The sequence below is a fragment of the Eublepharis macularius genome, chromosome 4, assembly GCF_028583425.1.
Source record: "Eublepharis macularius isolate TG4126 chromosome 4, MPM_Emac_v1.0, whole genome shotgun sequence".
Lineage (NCBI taxonomy): Eukaryota > Metazoa > Chordata > Lepidosauria > Squamata > Eublepharidae > Eublepharis > Eublepharis macularius.
Genome location: NC_072793.1, coordinates 115,668,214 through 115,689,336, shown reverse-complemented (window position 1 = coordinate 115,689,336; position 21,123 = coordinate 115,668,214). Strand labels below are relative to the sequence as shown.

The 21,123-nt window shown below is 45.0% G+C and overlaps 1 protein-coding gene across 1 annotated transcript in view; it reads right to left on the bottom strand.

Moving 5' to 3' along the window:
• The window catches only part of CACNA2D3 (calcium voltage-gated channel auxiliary subunit alpha2delta 3), a 1,057,886-nt gene that overhangs the window by 545,304 nt on the left and 491,459 nt on the right, over window positions 1-21,123 (bottom strand). The window contains exon 9 of the mRNA XM_054976383.1: window positions 10,521-10,595. Coding sequence (XP_054832358.1) covers window positions 10,521-10,595 — 75 coding nt within the window. The remainder of the gene's footprint in view (window positions 1-10,520; window positions 10,596-21,123) is intronic.

The following is a 21,123-nucleotide window of genomic DNA, read 5'->3' as shown; positions in this document are numbered from 1 at the left end:
ACGTCTGCCGGCCGGCAATTCTCTTGAATTTCTTGAGCTTTCTCCTGCTTCCTTTTTTATCTCTGTTGTTTAAAGTAATTAATATTCCCCTTATTACTGCTTTATATGTATCCCATATCATCTGGGTTGAGACTTCATTATTTTTGTTAGTTTGAAAAAAATATTTTGTTTCCTTCTGTAGATATTCCATATTTTCTTGATTATGCAATAGGTCTTCATTTATTCTCCATCGTAATTTCTTCTGTCCCATTGCCACTTTCCAAAACAATGGATTGTGGTCCGAGCTCACTCTTGGCATTTTTTCCACTTTTTTTGTCCGTAATGCCAATTCTTTAGTTGTCCAAATCATATCAATTCTTGAAAATGATTGATGTCTCGCCGAGTAGTACGTATAATCTTTGCATTTAGGGTTTTCTTTTCTCCAAATATCCTCCAGTTTTTCTTGTTCTACTAGTTCAAAAAATGATTTTGGTAGTTTCCCCGATTTCTGTTTTCCTCCTCTTATTTTTCTATCCAATTGCAAATCTACAACCCCATTGAAGTCTCCCATCATTACAATCTGTTCATATACATCTTGGTCTAATTTGTCTATTAATTCCCTATAGAATTGGTCTTTAGCTCCATTGGGTGCATATATACCTATTATTAAAGTCTTCTTATCATGCACATTAATTTCCACAGCAAGATATCTCCCATTTTGATCTTGAAATATTAATTTTGAGTCCAAATCTTCTTTGATATACATCACTACTCCTCTTTTGTTTTGCTGATGCAATAAATTCTCTTCCTAGTTGTCTATTTTTTAAAAACTTGACATCTTGATCTTTGATACGTGTTTCTTGTAGACAAATTATATTACAATTTTGTTTTTTTAGCCAATGAAAAATAGTTCTTCTCTTCTGTGGTGAATTTAGTCCATTTACATTCCTTGATATTAATTTGTACTCCATCATTCTATTTTCTTACCGATCTAGGAAAGTCATTTACATTCTCAGAGAGAAACTCCTCCATTTCCTGTCTTGATTTAATTATGACTCTCAAACCATTAAAGTGGAAGCTCAACCCTTCTGGTGTTTCCCATCTGTATCTAATGTCTTTCTCTCTCAACTTCTGGGTCAATTCTTTGGATAATCTCTTTCATTCTTTTCGTTATTAACTGCACAATAATGTCTCTTGGCAGGTTCTTTTGTTGTGCATATGTGTTGACCCTGTATACTAGATCCAAATTTGCAGTAATTTCTTCTGGTTGTTTATTCAGAAATTCCACTAAAATATCTGTCATTTGGTCTTGTACATTTTGCGCCATCGATTCTGGAATGCCCCTAAATCTTAGTTGTCTTTCCGTTGCCTTACATTCCATCGCTGCCATCCTCTCCTGCATCACTTGATTTTCCATCTTCACATTTGTAGCTAAATCATTAGTCTTCTGTTCCACTTCTTGCACCTTATTGTTTGTTGCTTGTAGTTCATTTCTAATTCCCTCCATATTCTTAGCCAATTATGCCACCTCCATTTTAATTACACCTTTCAAATCTTTTACCAATGTTTCATGCATCTTTTGTATTGACTGGTTCAGTTCTTTATATCCTTCTGTAACTTTCTTCTCCAGTCCTTCAATTGCTGCATCTACTGAGGCTTGCCACTCTTTATCTAATTTTTTTGCCATACTTGGACTTGGCTTAGAGCCCCCCCCCCACGTGTCCGCTCTCTTTCTTAAATCCGTTTTGCTTTTTTATTGTTTTCCCCTAAATATTACTCACTTTGCTGGTCTCGATAAAAGAAGAAAAAATTTTCAGTTTGGATCCAAAATGTCAGGCGCAATTTCTCTATGGTAATGTGAATCAGTACAGTCAATTTCAAAGACCTTTCAATAAACAATGTAATAGTGTATGTAAATGCAAATATGCAAAGATTTAAAACCAACAAAAATCCAGTACAGAATCAGGCTCAGAAGCTTCATCTAAATCCAGTCTTCATTCCTGCCTCCACGATAAAGGGAAAGCATGAGCAACTAATAATCTGTGCCTTCTGCAGAGCACTCAGGGGCTGGCATCAACACAATGAGAGGCAATTAGAAACCATATAAAATCACATAAACAGATTCTCCTCTCAAGCACCTTCAGCTCCTTTCCACTTTTGGGGGGAGAGGGTGCTCATTCTGCCAGAATGAGCACTAGCTCAGAATGAGCCACTAGCTCAAGGGGTGGGGCTGTCCCATGGCACCCCCCTTGCAGCAGAATGTTTTGCACCTAAGGAAAGACGATAGCCCAAATCCTCCTAGACAATCGTTGTCTGAGTCTGGCACTGGCACAGAGACTGGGATGGAGTTGGAGACCGATTCTGGACAACCAACTCCCACTATTAGGATGCCTCTCTCCCTCTGTTGAGATGGACAGTGTCACTCCCTCTCTCTTTGACCTTGTCATGCTCTCTCATCTCTCCAACTCACTGGCTTGTTCCCAATTAATCATCACTGGCTCCTTATCCCTGCCCACCTTTATAGGCCCACCCTTGGCACTCTCCCCAGTCAAAGAGAAGTTCTGGGGACACAGGAATATTCTTTTCAAGGAGAGGAGGACAGAAACAGTTTATGAGAGGAGGTTAATCTTGGGGGGGGGGAGAGAAGATATTCTTTGGGGAGACAGGATATTCTTGGACAGGAAAAGAAAAATGCAATCCATGAAGGGAGGTTAATCCTGCAGGGAAGTGTAAACAGTCAGCCCGGCCTCCGTCATCTTTAATAAGCCATTTAACATGGCTAGCTGTGAGATTTAATATCACAAGTCCCCTGGATTTAAAATAGCAGTTTGAATTACAGTCAAGGGAATTCCAGCTAAAGTTGATGAGTCCCGCCTCGGAGACCCAGGCATGAATGGAATGCCGCATAGGAATGTGGGGTGATCAGTGGTGATTGGATTTGCAGTTCCTCCAGCTCCAGGAGGAGTCCATTGCAACAAAGGTCTCGCAGAGTCATCCCCACTTAACACATTCCTTTCCCTCCTTCCGTGATGAGATTTCCTGTCCTTGATTGAGGAGCTAATCAAACGGCATTCATAAGTGTTTATAATTCATTCCTGGGAAGGTACATTCCCCAACTAAAGTAATCAACTTAGCTCCGGTGGACTTCATTAACAAACTGCCTTTTTGTGCAGCGCTAGAACAAATTTTGCATTCTCTTTCACACGCCCTGGCAACTACCAATCAAGGTAATCAAACATTTTGTTACTCCTAGGAACTGACTGTTGGAGCCAGAGGCGGACTGGGCAGGGTGTCAGCTTGCGCAAGTGGGCCCTGTGGGCCCCTGATGAAGTCGGCCCCCTTAAACATTAGACAATATGTTAAAAATCCCCCGATTTAGAAGAATCCCACAGCAGGAGAAAAATGGCGGCTGCCAGGGGAGGCTCTAGAATTTCCTTCCTCCTAATCTCTATGGTAACTTAGAGTGGAAGGCTAGAGCACCCTGGCTGCTGGACGGCTGGTGGCTGCCTACTGTTTCCCCTCTCGCCCAGTTCAGAGCTCATTAGCTCAGTGCAGGGATCCTTGTGGGTTGGCTCCACCCCCCTCTTCAGCCTGGGGTTGTGGGCCCTGTACAGGGGGTGATGGAGTAGGCATTCCTCACCCCCACCAAGCAAGAGGCTTGCCTTCCAGGAGCTGCAGCTGCCTACTGCCTGGCTGTACTCCTGGTGCTCTGCCCCGCCACAGGAGAACAGAACAGAGGTGAGTCACCCTCTCCACTTTCTTCCCCTGGGCAGCCAGCACTGGCCTGTGTGTGTTTGTGTGTGCGCGCGCATGTGTGCATGCTGGGGGGGGGAGGCTGTGAGGCCCGACAGGTGAGTGGAGTAAGTAAACAAAAGTGTGTGTGTGTGCACATGAAAGAGAAAGAGAAAACTGGGGTGGGGGTGGGGATGAGCTGCAGAGCCGGCAGGCGAGTGGAGTTGGCAAGCAAAAGAGTGTGTGTGTGTGTGTGTGTGTGTGTCTGTCTGTCTGTGCATGAAAGAGAAAGAGAAGCCTGGAGTGGGGATGGGCTGCAGAGCCAGCAGGGAGTGGAGAATGCAAGCAAAAGAATGTTTGTGTGTGTGTCTGTGCATGGACTCTGTGACATTGCACCCCACAGAGTTTTCTGTCTTCCCTAGGCTCTATCCCTAAATCTCCAGGAGTTTCCCAGCCTGGATCTGGCAATCTATCCCCCAATTCCCCAAAATGCAGTCTCCTTCCTGTATTTACATTTAGTATCTACTGTATACTGCCAGTAATATGTACAATATATGTACACTGTAATTACTAACAAATATACATTTATTTCGTAAAAATTTTAATTGTACCTTTTTTTCACTTACAGATTTTTGGAAAATTTTAATTTTTTCTTATAAAAATTAAATGATAGACTTATAGTTGTGGGTGGGTCCCCTTTGTCTTCTGACAACCAATATTTTAAGACCCCGTCCACCACTGGTTGGATTCTTTGTTCCAACAGCAGGGTGGACTATCCCACCTCAGGGCACGTTTTGACCTATAAGAAAGGAAACTTGGCAGCACTCAAATTGAGCACATGTACTGGATCCTAAGCACTGTTCCCTTGAGTTTACCCCAAGCCTCTTGCACTCTCTTGACCGAGGACGCTGGACACTTGAAGCTATTCTCTTTTCCCGTGGACTGGACTACTCTTCAGGATAGGTAGATATACTTATTCCCCTCTCTCTATCCCAACTTCTGGCTAGTTTCCTAGGACTCTGTGTGTGTGTGTGACCATTTCCCCCCAAATTTCTGTGTGTATACACACACATTTTTTCTTCTAATAAAAGATTGTTATTTGAACTTAAGCATCACCCTCGTTTGCTATTTTGGGAAGGGACAGCGTAAAAATTGGTGGAAAAGATCCCGTAGTTACCGGCCTCTCACATAGCTGTCTTTCTTGCTTGCTAATTCCCCTCCACAAATGCTCTTACTCGCAAGGAGACCAATTCCAGTAACAGAAGCAGGCCTTGGGGAAACAGCATTGCATTCCATAATGAGGAGCCCCTAAGCCTGGCAGTGGCACAGAGGCTTGGGGGGGGGGTCAGAGCCATAATAGCCCCAGACAGCTGTTGGTGTGGGGGCCAAAGTTAACTTCCAATGTGGGGGAACCTGGATCTTCAATTCCCAAGGTGCGGTGAGGGGTAGCCCAGCAGGCGGAGGCTGAACTTTATGAAGACCAATTGATCCACCAAAGTTGTGTCCAAGCATGAGCGGCGGGCACTGAGCAGGTCTCCCAGGTGGAAGAATTCTTGCTCACTCTGATCACAGGTGGAGGGGGGGCAAGAGAGGAAGTTCATGGCCACAGATGACGTCAGGCCAGATGTCAGCTTTGTGTGCCTAGTACTCCAGCAGATCTGAGTCGAGGGGGCTGGTGGGGCTTGTCAAGGTACTCTCACATATCACCTCTGCTGAGTCTTCCACAGAGGCATGCATGGCTCTACCACAAGTGGTAGGTGGATAGCAAGACACGCTGGCCAATGGTCTGCATAGTATACCAGGAGGCAAAATGATGCAGCCCTGCCAAAATGGACAAAGGTAGTCCGTCCAGAGCAATCATCTCTGCCACCACATGAATGAGTGCCTCCTGAGCCCTCCCCGTTTCCTTTTCTTGGCAGTGCAACTGACTCTGAGGGAACAACCTCATGAAGGAGAGCCTGCCTGGAAGTTCCACTCCCACCCACAGCACCCTTGGTACAAGTCTTCTTCCTTGGGGTGGAATCCTGTTCCCCTCCCCCTTCTCCCTGCTCAGAAGCCCTCTTTGTCCCCCCGCTGGATGCTTCTCCTTGCTCCAGAGATAAGTGTCTCAGGTGGTGCCTCTGTAAATGCCTGTGGAGGGTGCTGGATGACAGGTGCTTGGGGTCCAAGCCCCTATATACCAGGACATCGCAGTGCCAGCAACATACCACACAGGGGTCATTGGGAAGGGTTATGAAGTGCTGCCAAACTGTATGCCTGAAACGGGGACCAGGACAGGTGTGGCTGGCCCGGGAGGATGCAGCAAGGAGTGGACTGCAGGCAGGGGCAGCCCCAAAAGGTTGGGATGTGAAGCAGCTGGAGGTTTCTCCAAGACCCCAATGCACCCTGAGATCCCTCCTCCTCCTCCCCCTCCTCTTCAAAAAGTCTTAGCAGCTCTTCTTGCTTCCTCCTCCATCCCCACAAGTGAATCTTGAAACTTGAATCTTGAAACATTATACTGGGCATCAGTGGGCCAGCGGGATGAGCTTGTGACTTCTTCCCCTCACAACCACCCTTACTCCTCCCTGTAACTCTCATGGAGCTAATAAGAGCCCTTAGCCAAGGAAGCCACTAAACTTGGCCCCAGAGCCTAGCAGTAATCCAGGGACTGGGGTGGGGGGAAAGGGCCCTTACTGACCACACAAAACACCTTCCCAACCAGGAAAGATCTTCTAAATAAGAAAGAGACTGTTTATTAGTCTCTTTTTGAGCAGCAAGCCAGCAACTCCACCAAAACACTCCAAAATCCTCCCTCTCTGTCTCTCCAACTACCAACAGCAGCTCTTCCCTCTTTCTCTGCCTGTTGGAAAGTGGAACCACAAGGCTGAGAGCTGGTTATTATACTCGTTGCTCTCCACAGAGCAGAATAGAAGCTCTCTGGTTGGCAGGCAGAGCTGCCTATCAAGGTTTTGAGGGCTAAGATTGGTGTTTCCACAGCTGCAGAAGGACTGCAGACATTTACCCTGTCTATTGCCTAGGAAATTAATGGATTTGTGCCAGGCTGTCTGGCTTCAAGAACTGATTATGAACTGAATGAACCGCCCTAAAAAGTCATGGAAGTTCGTGAAAAATGGATCCCACGAACCGCCAGTTCGTTGAACTGGCCTGGTTCATGCCAAATTTTGCTTTGTAATTCAGTTCATGCCCACCTCTAGTACTGACACTTTTTAAAACCACTGCATTTTGTAATTTTTCTGTAATGGCCTATTCTTCTCTCCTCTTTCACTTAGATTTCTGAGTAGTCAGTACATGAATATCTCTCGTTATAAATCTAGGAACTGGTGGGCTGGAGCTTGGAGAACTGAAAATTGCATTTGTAGTAAATCTTGACCTTTTGATTTCTTACTATCCTACAGATCACTCCATAGTCATAGTAGCCAACCTACAACAAACTAATTATAGAATTCTTGCTATTTACAACAAAGTACCCAACTCTTATGCAAGGTCAGTCAACCTTTTTATTTCTGATTTAAACACAGTTTTAAGTTGCTATTTCATAACTAAAATTAAAGGGAAAGCTGCCCATTTAAACCAAAATATCCTTATGAACAAGGGCACAATTGAAGCATTCTGATGTATAACTTTACAGACAATGAGATATAACAAAATATTCTGTTATAAGAAAGCATTTAATGTATGTGTTAAACACAGTCTGTTAGGTAAATAGATTTATGAGACAGGCTGCAAAAATATTAGGTGCTATGAGAGAGCACGCACGGAAAGAACCATCCATAGTTGTCCATATGCTATATCTGCCCACACTGGAAATCCGTATGCAACAATAAAAGACAATCCACAGACAACACAGAGTTGTTCCTGAAGGAACAGCCAGTTCATCTTGAGTCCAATTTAAACTTTTACCTGCCACATGGGTGGCCATTTCAAACAGAATAAGCGTCACAGCTCCATGTGGAAAGCTATTTGTGTGAAGTGGCTCCCCACACGGTTTGGGAGATTTCAAACACACCACCACAAGTCTTCACAATGATTTCAAAAGACCATCTAGGGGAATGAAATTAATGGCTCTGCTGGAGTGCAGAGAAGTAATGGATTAAACAGAGGCCTTCATTACTGTAGCCAAGAAAAGAAGTTGTATCCCACTATTTTTAACCATTTGTATCGTTTGTTTGAAGTGCTTGTTGTTCACAACCCTTACTACCTAGAACAAATCCTCTTACTGTGGAAACATTGCTCATTTTAAGCAAACATCAATTTATCCATTTATCCATGTGCTTAAAGAAAAGTAACTCTGTGAACTTGAACTTTTGTCTAATCTCAACAACAGATGGCAGTTCTACTTCATCTTAATATGCAGTCACCTAGTTCACTGAAAACCCTAAACCATTTCTGCTGTCATTAACTACAGTTACAAAGAGGTTGGATGAAATGTTCTACTGTTGCCAAGTGAACTGGACCAAGTCTTGGGGATCTGATTGTCCTCGCCACCCCTTACTTTGCTTATATTTCCAACCAACTTTTTCCTCTTGCAGCCTGGATACATTCCTGGTAGTATTTTTATGAATCAACAAAGTGAGGAGTTTTTCTGGAAACAAACAGTGAGAAAGACTAAAGCAAGTGAATTTTATAATAGGAGCTTGAAGTGAAACACCTGACAAAGGCTGAACTAACAGTACATTAATAGCTAATAATTCTCTCTGTTCATTTGCAGAATGTCTTTCCTTGACAGAACTTGGGGTGCCACAAGTAGTTCTCTTCTTCTCCAAGATTTCTACTGCTGCTTTGGATTGCTGATTTGCTTTGATTGTTAATTTTAGGCAATGTTTCCAATGTTCCATTTATATTGCTGTTTTTATTTGGATGAGTCTGTAAGGAAGTTGCTAGTTAAAGCTATAGTTCTAGTAAGGATGGCTGGACTTTGGAGTCTGGTGTTTCCAGGCTCTGGTCTAACTCTAAAATGTTCTGGCTAAGCTGATCAACAACACTGTGGCCTCTCACAAGGAAGGTGGAGGATCTGGCCTTTGACCTGGATGACAGAACATCATATACTCATTGAACTATGATGACATCATATTCCCACTGAACTGTTTCCCCAAACTCTGCCCTCTTCAGGTACCATCATCAAATATCCATGAATTTCTTAAGCTGGAGATGGCAATCAGACAGGTGATTGAAGAGAACAAGGCAATGAAGCCTGGTGTAATTACATTATCATATCTTCTTAAGGATGTCTATTAACATTTATGCAATGCTTTACAAATTTTTAGATTAAAAATAGTTATTTTCACTTTCTGTGTAACTTTGGTCTAAGTTTGAAGATGAGGGAGCACTGACTCCACTTTTTAATTCACAGAAAGTCTGGCATTGTGTGGGAAGGCTAGCATTGGAGATGGGCATGAACTGGAAAAAAACCAAATCATGTGGTTCGTGGTTCATCGCATTTCACGAACCATGAACCACAAACTTTCATGAACCTGCCCCGGTTTGCGAACCAGTTCGTTTTGGTTTGTGAAAACTTCACATCCAGGTCAGCAAATTGTCACTTCTGGGTCAGCAGAAGGTCACTTCTGAGTCAGTAGAAGGTCTGCAGGAAGTCCATCCCCTGTTGCCTAGGAAACTGATTGATCGGCACCAGGCTGTCTGCAGTGATGAACCAAAAAATGAACCAAATGAACCAGCCTAAAGTTCATGAAGGTTCGTTAGAAATGGGCTCTGATGAACTGCCAGTTCACGAACCATGAACTGACCTGGTTCATCACGAACTTTGGTTCGTATTTCAGTTCATACCCATCTCTAGCTAGCATTACAACTTTCCTCCCAAATCATTTCAATAGCATGTATCTTACTACTCCAGTAAGCACAGTTTAAAGCTTTCCTCTAGCCCAGGGGTCCCCAATGTGTTTCCTGTGGGCACCATTGCACCATCCAACACCTTTCCCGGTGCCTGCCAAGTATTTTTAGAAACTGGGTGGGGCCAGGTGGGGCTTTGGCTAAGCATGGCTTGTGATTGATCATTAAAGATTTTATTGGCTGTACAGATTTTAAAAACATTGTTTTAACAGAAGCTGCTTCCACAGCACAAGGATCCTCACTGTGTGACTGAAGGTAAGCTGTAGCAGCCATTTTGTGGCTGGCTTTGCCTTCTGCAGCAGTCATTTTTGGCAGCCATTTTGTGGCTGTGCTCATCATGCTGTGTCAGAATTCCAAATGTGCCTGAAGGCTCAAAAAGGTTGGGGACCCCTGCTCTAGCCTAAAGAGCCTCCTCCAGCTTAAATCACTCTTCCACAGACAGAAGACCACAATGGAAACTTACACAGCCTGTGGACTCCCAAAACAGAATTATTGATATATCACAGCTTTGTAGAGATGTACCCACCACACTCCATAATTATGCTCAGGCTTTTTACACACTACACAATGACGTTGAGCTATCTACACTCTACACTGTTGTCAATTGCACTACTATCTAATGCATACAGAATCATCTTCCTACAGCACTTTTGAAAGCAGGCAAAATTCACTGTAGCATAATGAGATACTTAATGAAACAATAAGTATATTTGCAATTGTTATTGAGATTATTTTATACCTATTTTTTCCTCCAAAAGAAATTTGAACAAATGAACTGAAAGATCATGGTCACTGGCATCCTGCTTAATCACAGAAGTAGCTTATTTATAAATGGGCAAAGAGAACAATACATTTCATCTTATAATGGGATTTCATTAATTAAAAATAAAATCATTATGCAACAGTGATATTCATCATATATTAAGTCTTTCTTGCTTTGTGTAACGCTCATTCCTTTTTACCTCTTTGTTGGCTCTGTCAGCTTGAACCAATGTTCCATTCAGGCACGGTTCTACATAATGGAGTTCTTCATTATACTACATACAGGGGAAAAAAAGGGAACAAAAGGTGGGAACGTTTAATATAAGGCTTTGAAAGATACAATTTAATTTAATGATAGCAAACTACAGCAAAAATGCACATGACCCTAGAACAACAAAGATTTTAGTGTTTCCTTTTCAAATGCATAATCCTTTCTTTACTTAGGGCTTCAAATACTGAAACTTCCATATTGTAGCCCAGCAAAGATAGTTCAGAAACTACGCCATTATTTATTTATTTACAAAACTTATATGCTACTTTTCTTCCCAAACAGGGTCACCAACAATTCAAAGCAAAACATTATAGAACATAAGACCCAAAACAAAACATGTATTAATAAACTGCAATTAAAACATAGGGCAGGAAAGAGAGGTCATTGAGGGAACATTATATAAAACAAAAAAGTCTTCACCCACTGCCAGATGATACTGATGGAAAACAGACATATATCCCTAGGAAGGAAGTTCCACAATTTGGTGGCACAACGAAGGAGGCCCTCTCTCTGGTTGTCACCCATCTAAAAAGGTGGGAATACTTGCAGCAGATAATCATAGTGGTTGGGTAGGTTCCTATGGGAGTAAGCGATCCTTCAAGTATTCTGGACCCAAACCTTATAGGGTTGTAAAAGTCATAACCAGCAATGTGAATTGGGCTCGGAAACAAATTGGGATCCAATGTAAATGGAATAAGGCTGGAGAGATATCGTCCATACAATCCACTCCAATCAGTATTTTGGCAGTAGCATTCTATATCAATTAAAATTGCCAAATAATTTTCAAGAGTAGCCTCATACAGAGTGCACTGCAATTATCTAATCTAGATGTTATCAGAGCATACACCCAGTGGCCAGATCTTTTCTATCCAGGAAAGGCTGCAGCTGACTAAGTACTTGAAGCTATTAAAAGGCACTCCTGAACACAGCCACCACCTGCTTATCTAAGCCTGGGTCTAGCAGTACCCTCTCTCCAAGCTTTGATTGTGTTCTTTCAAACCCATCCAGAACAAGAAACATCTTGAATCCTGGGTCAGTTATAATGCTGACCAATAGCACCTCCCTCTTGTCAGATTAAATGTATGCCCACCCTGGAACAGCCTCAAAACACTGGTTCAGGGTTTCTACAGCCTCCCTTGGATCATCCAGAAGCATGAGACAGAGCTGAATGTCATCTGCATATTGGTGGCAACCCAGCCCAAATCTTTGTATAATCCCAGTGGCTTCAAGTTGAAGATCATGAAGGTCAAGATGGAACCCTGAAGCATTCCATAAGACAAAGGTCAAAGAGCTGAGCAACAGTTCTCCAGAACCAAAAACACATCATGGTGCCTCCTAGTCCTAATTCCAAAAGACAATCCAGAAGGATACCATGGTAGATGTCGTCAAATGCTGCTGAAAGGTCCAGGAAAATCAGTAGGGTTTCACTGAACCGATCAGTAGGGTTTCACTCCCCTCCCATCCATCTTGTGGTACAGGCCATCCACCAGGGCGACCAAGACTGTTTCAGTCCCATATCCGGGCCTGAAGCCAGACTGGAAAGGATTCAGATAGTTCACTTTATTCACTAAATCCTGGAGCCGTCCAACCACAAATGATTCAATCATTTTTCTCAAAATGGTATGTTTGAGATTGGTCGATAATTATTCAAATCTCCTTGGTCCAAGGTAGGTTTTTTTAAAATAGTGGACATACCGCAACCTGTTTCAAGGTTAAGGGAACCATCCCCTCTCTCAAGGACACACTAACTCTCTTTGAACCCAGTCAGTCATACCCCTTCCCCTGCCAGATTTAAGCAGCCAGAAAGGGCAAATATCAGACATGCAGGTTTGTGGGCCTCAAACAACCAAGGATCCTGTCCCCATCCTCAGTCTGAATAAACTGAAAAGTATCCCAAACAACTGGACCAGTTGGCACCCTGATTGTGTTGCTGATAATGTAAAGTCCAAGTTGGTATGAATGTGAGGGATTTTATTTGCAGTGTCAAGCAAAATGGTCACAGCAGACCACCAAGCAGTCCATCTCCCCATACAGGCCAGACCCCAAAAAGCCTCTGACCAACTGGAACTGCTCCACTGGCCTACATTGTGCAAATGCAATGTTGGTATGAAAGTATTCTTTCTTTACTGCCATCACTGTCATGGAGTAAGCTTTAAAATGAGCCTTATCCCATGTCTCCCTTGTCTCTTCATCAGCCACAGCCCCTCAGTAAACCAAAGGCTTACCTGGGCTCTAACACCGAGAGAGGTTTCTATGGGTGACTGTGTCAATCACCAGGGTCATTTCCCTATTCCACAGGTCAGCCAGGGGCACCAAAACATATTAATAGGACAATCCCTTAAAGCCATCAGAAAACCATTTAGCTCCAAGTCTGGATCATATTAATAGATCCCCACCTCTGCATAGTCTGCAGGGTCTAAATCCAAGCAGAAATTGATCTGTTGGTGACAAAGAAGCCATCATCAATTCCTTCACCTTCAGATCACCTTCTTCATATCCATATCAGATCAATATTAGACCACTATGAATAAAAACAAACCTTCTGAATCTTGAACAGATTAGCTGACAACATCTTACAGGTCTTAAATTGGATAGCATTATTTTAAAATGGAATGCATCTGTATTTTTGCCAGTCTTCTGGTTTAAGAAATCATCTCCTAGCATCTATTTCAAACAAGGCATGACATATTGGCTCATGTCACACATAATGGCCAAATCATGCATTGGACAATATGATGTTGTCTCATTCCCATATTCCCCATGCATTTCACCTTATATACTCCAACTCTCTTTCTTAATCTCTTTATCTTTTGAGTCAAGCCACTATATCATGTGAAGTAATACACCTTTTATCCTAAATGTAAGGAGAATGTTGTGAGGATCTTAGATGACCAAAACTCCATTTCACAAACTATGACAGATTACATACTGCTCTGGGAGGACACAGCAGAAGAACCAGCCACTCTTGATGGCCACTGTAGAGAAGCTTCTCCCTTCGTCTATCTGACATCTCTGAAGAACACTGTCAAGGAATCTTTGCAGCTTGCCTGTTGCTTCTTCATCCTGCTCCAGGCTTTAGACATAGGGTTGCCAGACCCCCGCTGGGGGCGGGGGATCCCCCTATTTGAGCCCCCTCCCCCCGCCTCTGATGCATTCAGCAGCGGGAGGGGAGGGCCGCCGCCAGGGGGACGCTCTAGCATTCTTCCCTCCTAGTCTCTATGGAAGGAAGACAAGTTTCAGCTAGAGCTGGTACTGCTGCCTTCCCTCTGCCTGTCATCCTAAGACATCCCAAGGGATAGGCTTGGCACATATTGGGACAGCCTGAACTTGGTGTTGCATGCAGCTGTTCCCTCCTTCCTGCTTGGACTGAGACAGTTCAGGAGGGGTCCCTGTGATTGAGACAGAGAGAGGGATGGTGTGTGTTAGAGAGAGTGTAACTATGAAAATGCAGAAAGAAGGGAAGGTGTGGGGGAGAGTCAGAGTATGCTCAAAGCAGGTCTAATCAGAAGGCAGTTGGCATGGTACAAATCTACTTTTTCCGTGCCCATCCATTTGCACTCTCCACTTGGAAAGAATTTCAGAATCTCTTAGGAGCATCTGAAACTATTTAGATAGAGATGCCCCTCTCACACCACCACATACACAGTTTGAAGAACTTCAGAGCTTAATGTGCCAAAACACAAAATATCAGGAGTTTGGCACGGAAATAAAGGTTTCAAAAGCATATACTTTAGAACATAGCAAGAGCATTAACACCTTGTACTTGTTACATTAGATAATAGATTTGAAAATAACTGACTGTTATAAAGGCTACTGAGCATTCTCAGGATTGGTTTCCTTTCCATCCCCCCATAGAAAAATTGAGGCAATCACTTTGCTCACAAGACTGTTCAAAGAAGTTATTTTTCTGCAGCTAATTTTGAGGATCAGATACAGTTCTTAGTATATCCAAAAACAAAAAAACCCTATTTAGAGTATTTTATTAACATCTATCAAACTAACAAAACAGCATGGAAGTTTTTAATTTCTACAGAACTCATCATCAGGCCACATATTAGAAAAATTGGATGGGTGAGAGAAAAATATCTCTGACTTATGGTGGTTCCAGCAAGGGAACTTCTAAAGCAGGTGAGGGGCACAGGTGATTTGCCATTTCTTTCCTCCTCCAAGTCTTCCTTGGTGGTCTCCCATCCAAGTACTGACCCTGCTTAACTTCTGAGATTTGTGGAGGTCTGGCTATACCATTCCACCTTCACTCCCAATAGAGCATTACCAGATCTCATAACAGCAACTGGCATTTTCCTAATTTGCAAGTGGAAAGGGACAGAACTGCATCCGAAGCAGAGCTGGAAGATCTTACCTGGATGGCACTTTGGAGATGTTAAACACTGTAAGAGGGCAGAGACTCATTCCTGAACACACAAATTTTTATTGTATAATGAACTTACAAGAGCACAGCTCTGTACATATTCTTTGTAACCCATGTACACATCCATACTTTTGCTAACAATTAGGGCTGGAAGCTTATTTATTACTTTATAACATGTATAGTGCAGAGATTATTCAGAAAAAAGGACACACACGCCTTTAGGTAATATATGCATGTGTTAACATCATATCAGAAAAAGTATTCCCACCTGGGTGCAGAAGAAAAGAGGGAATCCCGTAGCAGAGGTGGCCCTTGCTATGTGTCATCTAATTGATGATGATAGTAATAATAATAATAACTGCACTTCTCCCTCTGAGGCAGGAGGACATCTTGGGTGTTTCCCTTCGCCCAATCAGGGAGGCAGGAAGTTGAATTTTCTTTCTTCCTTTTCCTGTTGGTGCCTGGAACACCCTGTTCTCCAGTTCTTTCCTGCCTCCAGGGAGAGCAGTCATCTAGGCAGATTCTCTGCCTACTTGCTTCCAACTGATCTAGTTTTTCTATCAACTTCCCTTTGGATCTTTCCTTCTTCCTTTCCTTCTTTCTTACTCCTTTACTTCCTGACCTCATTTCACCTTTAAAGTCCTCTCCACCCCGATTTCCCCTCCGGAGAACAGAGGAGATGGACCCCAGGGATTCGGAGGGGAGTTTTATGGATGCCGAAGAGGAACCCTCGGCAGCAACGGCCCCGGCTGACGGAATGGACGATCGACCTGGTACCGTCCTGCCCCTGGGGCTGGAACGGAATCCCGGCTCCTTTCTGGCCAGCGAGCTGTGTACCTCTTCCAAGAAGCACCGCAGAAAGTCGCAGGAGCCGGGTCCGCTGTGCGCCATCTTCGAGAGGTCGAAAAAGGCGCCAAGGGAAAAGCTGCGGAAAGAGCGGGAAAAGCCAGCGAAGCTTGCGTCTTTTCCTGCGTGGCTACCAAGGATGTGCTTGCCATTCTCCCACTGGGAGAAATGGCTGAAACAGCTTCCCAACCACTCTTGACCGCTCCGGATGCAGAAATCAACCAAGAGGGAGCAGGTAACGTGCCCAGCAATGCTGGGCAGTTTCTTCAAGGGAACATTCGATCCTTCCTGAGACAGGCCATTAGGGAGGAGGTTGGGAAGCTCTGTCAACCTTACCCCAGGGCTACAAGTGAGCAGACTTTTCCCCCCACATCACCTCCCATCAAGCAGCATTGAACAGAGACCTGCTGGCCAACTAAGGCAGCACAAAAGTCGACCCCAGTCTACCTCAGGGACAGTGGGTATTATTGGGGGGGGGGAGAATCGTACTCAGATAGTGAGGATGGGGGTGATGGAGAATTCCTTTCCGAAGAGGAGGAGGAAGAAACTCTCATCCCTGAACAAACCAACAGACTGTTTAAGTGTGAGGATTACCAGTACTTACTTTCCAAGACACTGGCAGCATTAGAGCTTTAGGAATCCTCAAAGGGGGGGGGGGATCCCAGTTCAGACAAGGGATCATCCAGACCCAAGGGGAGCAGAGAATTCTTCCCCAGAGATAGCACCCCTGAAAGGGTATTCCCCTTCCCGGAATATTTTGAAAGGCAGCTAAGGGCAGAATGGAGGACTCCAGCAGCCACCAAACAATACCATAGTTTGCTTAAAAAGCTGTATGCCTTACCTTCCTTTACCAATGAGTTCTTACAGATACCTAAGGTTGACGCACCGGTAGCAGCTCTCCAGTCTTCTGGCCTGCTGATGGAAGACGGCCAGGGCTCCGTCAGAAACAACCTGGACAAGAAAGCGGAGACCGCACTTAGAAAAGCTCACAAAGCGTCGGCAATGGCGATTAGGGCCGCTTCTTCCGCATCCATCGTCTCCAGAGCAGCAGTGGTCTGGATACACAAGCTTACCCAACTTTTGCCAGGTAATTGCAGATGGTTGCTGGAGGGCGCCAACAGAATTTTAAAGGCGAGCACCTTTGCGGCGGATGCCATCTTGGACACCCTGACAATTTCTTCCAGGGCCATAGCCTCCATGACGGCAGCCAGGAGACTCCTATGGTTAAGGGCCTGGCCAGCGGACTTACACTCGAAGTTCATCCTTATGGCCTATCCCTTCCAGGGGGACAAGCTATTTGGTGAAGCACTGGACAAGATACTGGTGGAAACACGCAATAAGAAACGGGCGCTTCCTAAGACGATCAAGAGGACGGACAGATGCATTTACAGCTCCCAGTCCTTTCGTTCCCAACATGTGTTGCCCAGATACCGACAGGACAATAAAAGATCCTCCTGGAATTCATCTAAAGCTGGTCACAGAAAGCCTCTTTCAGAGCCAGACCTTACAAGGCACCTCAACATAGAGGAGACAGACAGGGATTCGAGCCCAAGGCCCCGAAGTCCTGACTCGCAGGGAGTACCGGTGGGAGGGAGACTACAGCACTTTATTCGGACTTGGGAGGAGGCTCACGCCGATGCATGGGCCACCCAGGTAGTCTCTCAAGGCTATGTCATCGAATTCAAATCCATCCCACCAGACCGCTTCCTCAGATCTCTGCTTCGAAAAGACCCAAAAAGAAAGCAGATCACGTGCAAGGCCATTCAGCACCTTCTAGACATCAAAGCAATAGAACCAGTCAATCATCACGAGTCAGGATCTGGAGTCTACTCCATCTTCTTCACAGTCCCCAAAAAGAACGGGGACTGGAGGGCGATCCTAGACTTAAAATTCGTGAATTGTTTCATCCACCTGAAGCACTTCAGAATGGAGACATTACGTTCCATTTCGGAAGCCCTCCGCAACAGGGACTTCATGACCTCGATAGATCTCACCGAGGCATATCTACACATTCCTATCCACCCGTCTCACAGACGTTTCCTGAGATTCTGCGTCAACGGTCATCATTTCCAATTCAGAGCCCTCCCTTTCGGCCTCGCCACTGCTCCCAGGGTATTCTCCAAAGTGCTGATCAATCCCATAGTCCATCTTCGAGAGTCCGGGATCCACGTACATCCCTACTTGGACAACATCCTCATAAGAGCAAGCTCAAGGGAAAAGGCTACTCAGGACACATGGTCAGCGATCCAGTGTCTTCAATCCTACAGCTTCCTGATCAACATGGAAAAATGCTCCTTGTCCCCATCACAGTCGATTCGACATTTGGGGATGCTACTAGACACCCAAAGAGGACTCATCCTGCTGCCTCAGGAAAAGGTTCTAAAGACCAAGGAGCTGGCCACATCCGTGATCCAGGAACAATCGACGTCCTTACTGAGACTAGCGAAATTGATGGGCACGCTGGTAGCATCCTGCGAGGCAATTTACTGGGGCCGCTTCCACTCCCGGTCTCTTCTCAATTTTCTTCGTACATATCAACATCAAATTATGACCAGGACGGATTGCATCGTCAAGGTACCGTGGAAGATAAAAGAGAGTCTCAGATGGTGGACTGTGACCGTCAACCTACGTCAAGGCAAGTCATTCCTCAGCCCTCAGAGGATACAACTATTCACGGACGCCAGCCTGTCAGGTTGGGGAGCGGCATTAGATGGATGCCCGGCGCAAGGCACCTGGTCCACGGAAGAGTCCCAACTCCCCATCAATCTACTGGAAATCAGGGCGATTTGCCTAGCTCTGCTCCACTTTGTCAGTTCGATTCTAGGCAAACACATACTGATCAGGACAGACAACGTATCCACCAAGACGTACCTGAACAAACAGGGGGGTTTGAGGTTGCTCAAACTGCACAAAGAGGCAATGAGGATCGTCTCGTGGGCGGAGATGCACTTAGCGTCAATTCGGGTGGAGCATATCAAGGAAGCAGACAACCTACAGGCAGATTGGCTGAGCCGGCAGACCATCCAGCTGGGGGAGTGGACACTCAAACAGGGGATATTCCACCTGGTCACGGACAGATTCGGTTTTCCAGTGATGGACTTATTCGCGACTCACTTGAATTGCCAGACCCCACGCTTTCTATCGAGATTTTTTCATCCCCTAGCAGACGGGATCGATGCCCTAACGTCACCGTGGCTGGAGGGCCTTTTGTATGCATTTCCTCCTCTACCAGTCCTTCCAAAGTTACTGCGGAGGATTGCAGACATGGCAGTGGAAGTAATAGTGATCGCACCGTGGTGGCCCAGGAGACCCTGGTTTTTGTCCCTACGATCCCTGGCAGTACTACCTCCCTTCCAACTTCCAGTCACTCCAGACTTGCTTCATCAAGGCCCAATTCTCTATCCCAACCTGGAATGGATGCATCTGACCGCCTGGAAATTGAGAGGCACTACTTATCCAGGTTAGGGTACTCTGCACAAGTAATTCAAATGATGCTTTCATCCAGGAAGAAATCTACAGCGAGAATATATAATACCTCTTGGAAAGCCTTCGTAAGATGGGCCAGAAGGAAAAAGGTCGATCATCTACGTCCACAACTAAACTCGATTCTGACGTTCCTGCAAGATGGGCTGGACACAGGCCTAAAACCAGCTACATTACGCAAACAAGTAGCAGCCTTGTCTTCAGTACTGTTCCTACCTAACGTGCTTAGCCTATCCAAGCATCCGCATATTCAGCGCTTCTTGCGAGGAGCTACTCTTCTGAGCCCTCCAACAATGCATCGTTTTCCCACATGGAGACTGCACATAGTTCTTTCAGCACTGACCAAAACTCTTTTTGAGCCCTTGAGAGAGGTCCCCTTGAAGTGGCTAAAGCTAAAGACTATTTTTCTGGTGGCCATTACCTCTGCCAGACGAATTTTGGAACTCGGGGCCCTCTCTATCAAACTGGGACATTGTGAGTTTCATATGGATAAGGTGGTCCTACGCACGGATCCCACTTTTCTACCAAAGACTGTATCCTCCTTTCATAGGTCACAGGAACTCAACCTACCCTCCTTCTGTCCCAAGCCGACTCATCCCAAGGAGGAGTGGCACACCTTAGACGTACGTAGAGCCCTCAAGATCTATCTGTCCAGAACCGAGGCATTAAGGAGGTCGGACTTTTTGTTTGTCAACACATGCCTGCCGAACGTGGGCAAGAGAATGTCGAAGGCCACGATTGGTAGGAGTATCCGCATGTGTATAGTGGAAACCTACAAGGCATGCAACAGGGATATCCCTCAGGGTATTACAGCTCACTCCATTAGAAGCGCAGCGAGGAATGCTGCTCTCCACAACAATCCTTCAGTGGAAGAAATCTGCAGAGCTGTGACTTGGTCGAACATTTCCACCTTCGTTAGACATTACAAGTTAAATCTCTACAATTCGGCCGATGCTGCTTTTGGAAGAAGAGTCCTACAACATGTGATGCAAGACGAGAACCTTGGCCCGACCCTTAGAGAGTAACTGCTTTGGGACCACCCAAGATGTCCTCCTGCCTCAGAGGGAGAACGGACCTTTGGACACTTACCGTGAACGGTCCTTCTCCTCTGAGGACAGGAGGACATCTTGCCCTCCCTAGGTCACTCGTCCTTGCTATCTCATTTCTATTTCACACGGATTCTACATCGTTCCGACTTACCTTAGTTGTCACCGTGTTCTTCATGGTTTGAGTCTACTAGTTATATTTGTTCTGCTTACTGATTTTCTCAGTGTTTGTGTTCCCTCTTAGTAGGGCTTTCTAGTGTTTAGAGTTGTGAGGCTAATTACTTCTTTCTACTGCTGTTGGAGTCACCCGAACTGGAGAACAGGGTGTTCCAGGCATCAACAGGAAGAGGAAGAAAGAAAATTCGACTTCCTGCCTCCCTGATTGGGCAAAGGGAAACACCCAAGATGTCCTGTGCTCAGAGGAGAAGGACCCTTCATGGTAAGTGTCCAAAGGTACGTTTTATATTGCTTTTCTAGACAGATTAGTGTCTGGTAGCTATTTGATCACACAGATAACAGCTTTAATTTTTAAAGCAGGAAGTGATAACAGGAAGGGGTGGATTTAAGGGACTGTCCCAGAAGTGGCATCACAGGAAGGGGTGGGGTTTCAGTGTGGCACCCTGGAAGTGACATCACAGGAGGGGGTGGGGTTTAGGAATGGCCCAGAAGTGACATCACAGGATATGATGTCATAGAAGTGATGTCACATCCTTGCTAAGCACCGCCCCCAAAATCTCCAGGTATTGACCAGGTCAGACCTGGCAACCCTATTTAGACAGCACCCCAAA